This window comes from Myotis brandtii, unplaced genomic scaffold (genome assembly GCF_000412655.1).
Source record: "Myotis brandtii unplaced genomic scaffold, ASM41265v1 scaffold344, whole genome shotgun sequence".
NCBI lineage: Eukaryota > Metazoa > Chordata > Mammalia > Chiroptera > Vespertilionidae > Myotis > Myotis brandtii.
In genome coordinates, this window is record NW_005363247.1 from 7,952,445 (window position 1) to 7,962,912 (window position 10,468).

At 43.1% G+C, this 10,468-nt stretch overlaps 1 protein-coding gene across 12 annotated transcripts in view; it reads left to right on the forward strand.

The window, feature by feature from the left end:
* CAST (calpastatin) overlaps window positions 1-10,468 on the forward strand; it is a 145,220-nt gene that overhangs the window by 80,257 nt on the left and 54,495 nt on the right. For 9 of the 12 annotated variants that reach the window (XM_014543997.1, XM_014543993.1, XM_014543994.1 and 6 more), the window contains one exon: window positions 9,099-9,158. In XM_014543997.1, the coding sequence (XP_014399483.1) occupies window positions 9,099-9,158 (60 nt within the window). Of the gene's footprint in view, window positions 1-4,749; window positions 4,773-6,423; window positions 6,428-9,098; window positions 9,159-10,468 lie in introns of those variants that run through there. The other 3 variants (XM_014544002.1, XM_014544003.1, XM_014544004.1) reach the window with 2 other exon arrangements.

The window sequence follows — 10,468 nt, forward strand, 5'->3', positions numbered from 1 at the left end:
GGGGAGGGAGGGGCTGGGGGGAGGTGGCAAAAGGGGGAGGGGAAAATGAAGACTTCTGTATTAGTGTCAACAATAAAAATAAAGTGGGGAGAAAAAAAAAGAAAGAAAAAGAAAATCATTCAGGATCCTTAGAGGCAGGAACATAATGTCAGGAAAAAAGTTGCGTTTCTACTCTTTGATAACGAATCCAGGCGCTTGTTCTTTAACTTGCCCCCAAGATAATTATCATTCCAGAACAAAACCAAAAACAAAACACGCCCCACTGGAATACTGGAGTTTGCAAAGCAATGCAAATGAATCCATTTCCTCGTAGTACCGGAAGTTCAACTTCATGCCTTCTGTGGATTTTTCCTAAGCACTTAGAGTGGTCCAGTGTCAGAGCTCTTAATCAGACACTCGAAGCACGTGGCCAAAAGTCCTGCAGCCTCTCTGGCTTGGATTGAGATCACAGATCAGCTGTGGCCATTGTCTGGGTTTCCAGGCAACATTAGGATGTTTGTTTTGAACTCTGCCCACATGTTGCATCAGAGGCCAAAGCTTCTGTGCTTTTCACTTTCCAGAGCAAGCAGAGAGTAGACACTATTTTTATCCTGCCTGTGTGTCCCTTTAGTGCTCTGTTTCGTGAATGCACAGCATACTCAGCTGCAATGGAATCAACCATCCTGTTTCCCCCAGACTCGCTGTGGTCGGCAAACTGCGGCTCTCGAGCCACAAGCGGCCCCTTGAGTGTGGCTCTTCCTAAGCCTTAGGAGTACCCTAATTAAGTTAATAACAATGTACCTACCTATATAGTTTAAGTTTAAAAAATTTGTCTCTCAAAAGAAATTTCAATCGTTGTACTGTTGGTATTTGGCTCTGTTGACTAATGAGTTTGCCGACCACTGCCCCAGCGGATGCTCAGAGCGCCTCGCTTTGCAGTGCTCCCCTTCATCTAGCCGGCTGCAGTCTGGATTGAGTAGCTCTGATACTTTCCCACCTCTAGGTCTAGCTCAGGGGTGGGCAAACTTTTTGACTCGAGGGCCACAATGGGTTCTTAAACTGGACCGGAGGGCCGGAACAAAAGCATGGATGGAGTGTTTGTGTGAACTAATATAAATTCAAAGTAAACATCATTACATAAAAGGGTACGGTCTTTTTTTTTTTTAGTTTTATTCATTTCAAACCGGCCGGATCCGGCCCGCGGGCCGTAGTTTGCCCACGGCTGGTCTAGCTCATCTGGAATGACAGACACATCTCAGCCTTCATCTTCATTTTTTAAAAATTCAAATATTTTATTTTAGTTTTTGAAAGTAGGGGAGTCACCACTTCTTAACTGTGAGGTCTTGGATACGGTACCTAACTTCTGAGCCTCGGTTTTCTCATTTATAAGATGCAGATAATAATGGTGACCTCCTAGGATTCTATACAGATCTAGTGAAATCAGACAGGTAAAGCACCTGTCACATGGGAGATTTGATAGTCCCCGCCCCTCTGTTGATCACACAATTAGTATAAATACTAAATAAGTAGTTCCCATCGCCTCTGTGAAGTCTTTCCTAACCATCTCCCAAACCAGCATCTCAGAAATCGTCTCCCTCTTCCGATCTCTTACAACATCACATTGCACTTAAGTTCCTGTTGTAATCAACCTTATATTCTGCTTGTGCTGAGATGTGCGTATGTTGGTGCCCTAAGTAGATCTGCTGGCACAAAGGGATGGCTCAGCTTCACTTATAGATGATCCATTATCTTTCATCAGAATCACGGTCTTGTTATGATAAATAATATACTTTGGTAGGTGACTGTATGGCAGGTCTCTTTAAAAGCACCATTATTATGCTATGTTAGTAATTTAAGGCATTGCAAGAATGTATGCCATGGTGTGACAGCATGGCTAACAATAGACAGACCCGAACATCTGAATTGAATCAGCCTGACGTGAATGAGCCCTCACTGCAGACACCTGTGGTCACTGGGTCCCAGGTGCTGTTTGTGAAGCGCAGGGGAGCGCTCCTTAGAAAGCGGCGCCCTCAGCCGCCCGCTGCTTGCTCCGGTGTCGTACAGGAGGCAGCCCCGGGATTTGTCGTGTACATGTGTCTTTTAAGTTGTACAACTGCCCGGTTGATGACAATAAGCTTGTAAGTGACTGTGTATTTAATCTGGGTTATCCTAACCAGTTTCTGATGTGCTTTGAGCAAAATTTCTGATAATTGTAAAACTCATAATGTTGCTTTTGAGCCATCAGATAATACTTTTGTGTTTATTCATGCACAAATGCATACATTTACTTAACAAATATTTGTTAAGGAACTACTATGTGCCTGGCTCTGGGGATGTGCAGCAGCTGAAACAGGCATGGCTCCTGTCCTCGTAGAGTTCAAGTTCAGGTCTGCCTTATAGCTCCTGTGAGGAAAGAACTTAAAAAATAGCCATGGTTCCTTCTTTCAGTATTTGAGATGTGTTATTAAATAAGAATCTTATTATGGTTGAGAAACATATTATTTGTTTTTCCTCTTGTGCATCCAGCAGAGATAGTTTTAAAAGTTAAAAAATCATTTTTGATTTGTCCAAGATTTTAAATTGGGAACGTTTTTAATACTTATTTTGTGTTTTGCCCATCTTGCTTGAGTATGTTGTATCTGACTTGACTCTCCTAGCCCTGTGGGGTGCATGCTATTCCCATTGTGGGAAACGAATATGCTTACCAGGTTTAATGGACTTGCTTGTGGACTCTTGGCCACTAAGAAGCCATCAGTCTGAAACTTAAGCATTCTAATTTATTTATTATATTCTTGAGTCTAGCATTTTTTTAAAAAATGAGGTATTAAAACTATACCTCATTCTTTTTTAAGTGAAATTTTAATTGATTAGAAAATGGAAACAAAGGTTTGAATCAACAGTGATTTTTGAGTTTCTCTCTGCAACAGTACACTCAGCGTTATAGTGCATGGTGGGTTGCAAAGATGATCCCTGTCTCTTGAGCAATGTATAGCTTCATTGACAAGCCATGACATACATTTAGAAAAGAGCCCAATAACCCTCCAACACAGCATCTATGAGTAAGTGTTCACATGAGAAGTACAAACATGAGTTGAGAAGATAATCTGAGCTAAAACAGATGCAGGTGTTGTATCTTGAGCTAAATCCTCAAGGGGAGGGGTAAGTGGGACCTGAACAGGGAAAAGGCTTTGTAGGGGATGAGAATGGCAGGATGAAAGGCTCAGAGGTGGAATGTGGCGTGATGGTGGTGATGACACTAGCTGTTGCCCAGCATGTATCGTTTGCCAAGCACTGTTATTGGTTCATGTACATTAACTTATTGTTAAAACAACCCTATGAAGTAAGAATTGTTACTATTTCCATTTTACAGATGTGGACACTGAGGCACAGAGAGGTTAAGTAACTTGCTTGAGGTTGCACATGAATTCAGTGTCAGCTGGAATTCCACCGGACAGTCTTGAGTCCAGACTCCTCTCACACTCTTAACCAGTGAGCTATGCTGCCTGATGAGGCACCCACGAGACAGGAAGGACACCCTGGCTGAAGGGGAATTGTGGGCAATATTGAGGGAAATAGTGGAATAGATAGATTAGGTCAAGGTCAAGTAATAGAGAGTCTAAAGTTCAGGCAGAAGATTATGAGCCTTATCTAGGATGCAGTGGGAAACCATAGAGAGTTTAGTATTTCATCAGAGTGGGAACATGGTACACATTTATTTCAGATAAATTAGTCAGGCAGACAAAGACAGAAAAAGGATTGGGAGCTAGAGATGAGGGTTGGGATGGGGGTGGGAAAGAACCAGACCTGGAAACTATTAGAAGGGCCTTGATATAATCCAGGTGTGGGAGATCCGTGATTAGATCAGGCAAAAGAAATGAAAGAGTGGCGTGGTGGTGACGACTAGCACTGTGCCCGACGCCAGTGGTTCCGGGCCAGGGGAGTTCCCCGCATTCCGTCATTTGACCTTTACATCAACTCCAGTGGGAGGTGGTGTTACTCCCAGTTTAGAGTGGAGGCAGTGGAGTCTCCAGGAGGTTAATTAATGTGGATTAGCAAGTACTGGAGCAGGGATTGGAGCCTGCATCTTTCTTGGCTTCCTCACTTTAAGGAAAAATAATGTAGTCTGGTGATAAAGTAGGGAGTCTGCTGTTAAGTTAGGGAGAATAGGTCACATAATCATAATAAATGATAGTTAGGGTCATGAGGAGAAATCAACTTCCTGAGATAGCAGTACTACAAGAGAGAAGGAGACGGTTTGTGACTGAATATTAAAGAACACAGAGCAGGATGGGCAGGTGGAAGAGCTTCCAGAAGGAAACAGTTCAGGGGGGAGAGGGCCTGTCACTCTAGGGCAGTGGTTCTCAACCTGGGCTGCACATTAGAATCACCTGGGAATCTTTTTAAAATCCTGATTTCTGGGCCTCATCCTCCGGAAATTCTGTTTCTTTGTTATCAGGTGATTCTAATGTGCAGCCCAGGTTGAGAACCACTGCTCTAGGGTCACTGCGGCTATGGGCGAGGGCGGTCTGTGATGCACAGTGAAACTGCCGAGGGAACATCGGGTGGAAAAGGAGAGTACCTCCGTGCGGCTGGCGTTCCTAGCAACCCTCCACAACACAAGCTAACCTACCTGACCAGGTGTGTGAGGGTGGTTAGTGTTGCAGGTGGGAGGACACAGGAATGCTGCCGTGAGGGCGGGGAGAGGAAGCAAGCTCTGGGCTGAGGTGCAGCCACTCTGACTCACTCCAGTGCGCTTTCTGAGCCACGCCAGCCAGTGACAGCGGGAGATCCAGGTGAGGCCGCTGTGGGTCTGGACGGGAGGGAGTGTGGAGTCCCATAAACCAGATGGAACTACCCAGAAAGACTCTGAAAGTTTTCTGGGAGACCAAGCAAGTGAGAGGATGCTATGACGTGGAAGACAGAGAAGTAAAGAGCTGAGGGAATGACTTTGTTGGCCAGATTTGATGGCAGCAGAATGGATGAGTAAGCCCTCGAGGTCCACTCCTTCTAGGGGAGCCTTTAACTCCCCCGGCGTGGCCCTTCACCAAGACCCGTGCGGAGCTCACAGCTTCTCCACTCACAGCCAGCATGGTAGGAGAGTAGCGCATGGTCCTAGGTCTTATCTCTCTTCTTGGGAAGCCTCACTAGAAACCCCATGTAAATTAGAAGAAGCCCCACATAGAGACCTGCTGTCAGAGAGGGGGCAGCCGATTAGTGTACCCAACAGACAGCACTTTTAAAGGGACCCATTGCAGTGGAGGGGCCATTCACGATACGATTGAGTGATGACCTGCCTGTACAGGCACTGAGCGGGGACTGGAGAAGAGTGCCCATTAAGGAGGGGGCTAGTGAGACATACACCTGAAAGGAAGGGCAAGTAGGATTTGGATGTTTGGGGAAGAGAAACATCTCAACCAGTGGCACTTGTATGAAAACCATATGAAGGAGAGACGAACGAGGTGAGCTCCGAGACAGGATGGGCAGCTGCCCGGAGCAGCTGTTCTGGATTGAGAGATGGGGTGGGATTGGGATCTTTAAGGGCAAGAGAAAGGAGTTGCATGTGATACAGTGGGCAGCAGGAGTCATTGCCGTTCTGCTTTACAGGGATACATGTGCCTGGGAATGACCAGAGAGGGTTAGAGAGCTGGAAGGCTGTACTCTGGGGGACCTTTCCAAATATTTGTGAAAAAGGAGAGCCGTTTCCATGTTCTGAGGGTCTTAAAAGCATACCGTCTTTCCCTCATATCTCTAATCCTTTATGGCAGTAAACTTCCCAAATTCTTACTGTGGCCAGTAAACACACTTAAAGAGACTTTGTGGAATGATGCCAGAAGACGAGATGCTGCATTTGATAATACAGGATTAAATATTAATTTTTCCTAAGCTCAGTCACTCTGTTTTATCGACATTGGTTTATCTTTTATGTAACGACAATATGGCCAGATTATTTGAGGTGGGCCTGAAACTGACTGAGCACTCAAACGTTCGCTTTGTCACCTAGGATTCTCTTCATGCCTCTGTTAGAGTCCTTGGGTTGTAGCGTAAGCCTGCATGCCATCCAGGCCACCTCAGTGGGCTACAAACCCTTTCAGGGCTCTGATGTGTCTTACTCATTGTGCATCCTCGGTGCCTGGCTCATTGCCTTTTAAATAGCAGTTGTGAATGGGTGGGTGAGTGGAGAATGATTATAAGTAGTAGTTTTTCTTGACTTTGTTACTCTGGTTTATGCCTTCATTCAAGCTTGTAAATGACAAACAATACTCTGGACGTTAAGAGACTTGGGCGGGTCATTTGGGAAGGAAAGTATTGTTATGGCTGCAATTCAGTCTGATTTACAGCGCTAATCCCTGTAGAGCTATTTTCTTACATATGAGTGCTGATGGTTGTGTTTTAAAATTGCCTGCCTCGGGATGTTGACAGGACCTGCAAGGGTAGGTCCTGCAGCAGAGTCACTGGTTCAGAAATCAGGCCACCTAGGTCCAGCCTCGCACATGCCCCTCAGAGGGGCCGCTCCGGCCTTTGCCTGGGTGATGCCTCCTCACCTTCCGTTGCCACATGAACTGTCACCTCCTCAGCATCCCCTGTCCTAACTGCCTCCTGCACTAACTCTGGTTGCCTAGTCTATGCTCTTGTGGGACCCTTGATAACACTTACAAGTAATGATTGAAGCGATTATTCTATTAATGGTATCTCTGATGAGGCAATAACTTTCGCAAGGATAGGAACCTGTGTATCGGTTTCACCACTGTGTCCTCGTCACCAAACATAGTACCTGGCACTAACTACACTTGAATTAACCTTCAAAATTTTTTAAATTGTAAGTTATTTATACCCATGATTAGAAATTCAAACAGTACAGATTTAAAATGAAAGTATATTCAATCCCTCACTAGAGATAACAAGGATTAAAGGTTCCTTGTCTTTACAAACAGAAGAAACATTGAACAAAACTAGAGTTGGTTGGAGTGAATGAATTTGCAGTGGGAGGGGATTGCTTTCCTTCTTCCAGACCCTGGGCAGCAGCCTGCCTATTTCAGTTCCCAATGTCCCATGCCTCAGTGATGCGATAACACTTCCGTGGAGGAACCTGTGCTGAGAACATATGGGGCCAAGACCCTGAGCCAACTACCCATGATAACCTGCTCCATGCTAATTATAGCTATTCCTTGTAGAATTTACTGTCTTGATGGGCCTCTGAAAATTATTTTTTCTAGGAATAGAGTATTACATCCAGCTGTTGCTTAATAAAGTAGTAAGGCAGGTTGGAAACCCAAGTGATTTGGGGAATGTTTTAATAAAATTGGTGTTTAGGAAATAAATTAATGTTCCCTTGAAGATTTGCAGCTTAAAAAGCATTTCATGTAGCATGTTTGGTCTTTGGTGGTTTTATATGGTGAGGGAATTCATTGAAGGAGTGGGATATATCAAAGCCAACTTTTTGAGTTTGAATGGAAATTTGTACAACCACTTCTAAATGTGGAGAGACAGAATTATATGCATAAGGGAATGTTAATCCCCACAAATTAAAAAAATTCTCAAGGAAAAATAAATACACATATTTTGTCCATTAATTCAACGTGGAGGGAGGATTTATCTTAGTTCATCTTCTAGTTCTTTATCCCAAAGATGATGTGAGAGACCACTCTGTGCCCTCCTACAGGACCAGGTGTGAGTGAGTGTGCGTGAGTGTGTGTGTGTGTGTGAGTGTGTGTGTGAGTGTGTGTGAGAGAGTGTGTGTGTGTATATGTGTTGGAGTGGAGGGATGCTCAGTTGGTGCTGAAGTGTACTCAGAAATAGTTAAATCCATATGATTATGTTGAAAAATCAGTATATTAAAGCTTTGGACTTTTATCTGTAAATTGTAATTTTATATAAGTATATAAATTTCATAATTCATAAACATATAATCAAGATGTTCTACATTAAGTTAGGTCTGTGGGGAAGGTGATATTGTTCATGGGCTGTAGTGGGTTCATACAATCACTGAGAGAGGTGTTGTGTGGAGGTGGGTGAGGCAAGGGCCTCGCAGGGATGGGCTCATCCCGCCCTGGGTCTCAGCCTCTGAAGTGGCTCAGGGCCCGGCATCAGGGACAAGGTCTGGGGACTGTTGGCAGGGCAGCAGCTGTTTACTGACAGCCAGTTACTAAAGGAGGCAGCGTGTGCCAGATGGAATTCCTGGGCTCTAACACCTAACGACTCAAATGTTAAGGAGGTTTAATGAACCTGGGTTGGAACTCCCAAGGATAGTAATTGTCCATTTAATATTAACCAGTGTATTGCAAGCTAAGTACTAGAGTAGTATTCAGTCCCATGCAAGTATCACATGCACGTTCTACTGTTTGGGTGATAAGATATCAGGGGCTGGTTTCCCCTCTCACTGGCATCCCTAGGAAAGGTGTTTCAGTTACCATTCATCCCCTTCTGCCTTCTAGGTAGGAGCCTAGATGAGACAGATAATAGAGCAATATTTCCTCCACAACCTTGTCCCCACCTTCTCTTCTTACATGACACTGGAAGGACAATTCAAATCTCCCTGAGTCTGTTTCCTAGAGCTATGCCCTGTTCCTTCTATTTTGTATAATATATTATGAATAATGCATGGGCAATTTAATGAGCACCTACAATGTGCTAACACTTTACACACATGATCTCAAATACAACCCTGCAAAATAGATGGTATAGGCCCCAAACTGAGACTCAAAGTCACAGAGCTAGTAATTGGCAGAGCTAGCATTTGAACAACATTGTTTCAAGCTTCAAAGTCCATGCTTTTTCTAAAAAGAACACACACAATAATTATAATATTTCCTGAGCACTTATGTACTAGTCAGTAGTAAACATATAAGGTAATTATCTATTGAAGAAAAATTGAGAAAGGGGGAAACTGATATTAAAAAATTTAAGTAACTTGCCCAAGATTATTTGGTAAGTGGCACATTCAAACTTTGAACCATTTGATCTGGTTACAATGGGTTTTACCCACTGGGTAAAACCAATTGGACTTTTGTGGCACTCCAGACAAGGTAAGAAGAGGTAAGAGCAAGTATGGTTAAGAGGAGCTGAAGGATGAAGTAGGGTGTGGGTTAACTAGAATCAGACTTTGTTTCTTTCCTTCCTAGGTGTCTCCTTCCTCTGCATCAACCAGCAAGTCTTCCAGTATGAACACCACAGAAAACAAGGTATGGAGCATCTTCCAGGGTCAAGTTGGGTGGAGGCCTTTAAGTTGATTAATGTAAAGCAAAACAAATGTGGAATGATAGTTGGCAAATGAGTTGTATGTCCTAGGGAGCTTATGTTATAGAAGTAAACGTTCTCTTCCTAAGGTATGGGGGTTGTTGGAAACTCAAATTTCCTTTCAGTATTCACTTCAAACATCATCTATACACTTCTACATCCTTTTAGAATATCTAGAAAAGACTGGTCACCCAGAGGTTTTTTGGTCTTAGACTGGAGTGAGTTTTTTTTTATTTGTAAGATAACCTAAGTACATTTCTCTGGGTCTAAATACTAGTAAGATTATGAATTTTTAACTTCTAAATAAAAATATTTGATTATTATAGTCATTTAAAACTAAATATAAGAATGAGAAGTGACCTAAGTGAACATAGATGAGCAACAGATATTGGTCATTTCAGCTGCTTTCTGAAGTTTCTTCCTGAAATTTGAATCATGTGGGGCACCATATTATTGGTAAACCTTTGTTGAACTCTACTTAGGATCTATTCTAATAATTATTTCTTGGAATTTCAGAAGAAAAATATAAAAGAATGTCCTCCAATGGGATTGCCACATAGAGGGAGCCTAGTTCTGAAGAGCTGGCCTTAAACCCTCACCCTCCGTTACCAAGTCTCAAGCTCTGTTTCTTGGGAGTATTCTTGGGTGGAGGTTTAAAGAGGGACTCTTTTCAGAGGTTCTCAACTTTATGAGGTGATATTATTTAGTGCCTCTAAGAGCTACCCCAGCTCCATTATTATTAAGTTGTCTTTGTTTAAAATCCCCGACATACTTTTGCTTTCTATCTTCCACCTTACTTTGCTGTCCCAGTGGGCTCCTACACCATAATTTAATACTGCATTGTAATTTAGTGATATTGAGGGATCCTATGGCCTCATCTTGAACTGTGTTTAAAGGACATTGCAAGTATCTTGAAACACACAGTTTGACTATAAGCTCTTACAAATGTCATTTAACATTCATTTTAATTTTTCAATTTATTATTAACCTAAAATTGTTATGGAATATTTTACATTTATATTAATTTTTTTATGTTCACATATATATATATATGCACACACACACATCTACACTAATAAAAGAGAAACATGGTAATTGGCGTACGACCACTACCCTTTTCATTGGCTAATCAGTGAGTATATGCAAATTAACTGTCAGCCAAGATGGCGGCCGGCAGCCAGGCACTGAAGCGAGCACGAGGCTTGCTTGCTGCAGACTCCAACGTTCCCCGCCTCACTTGCCAGCCTCTCATCTG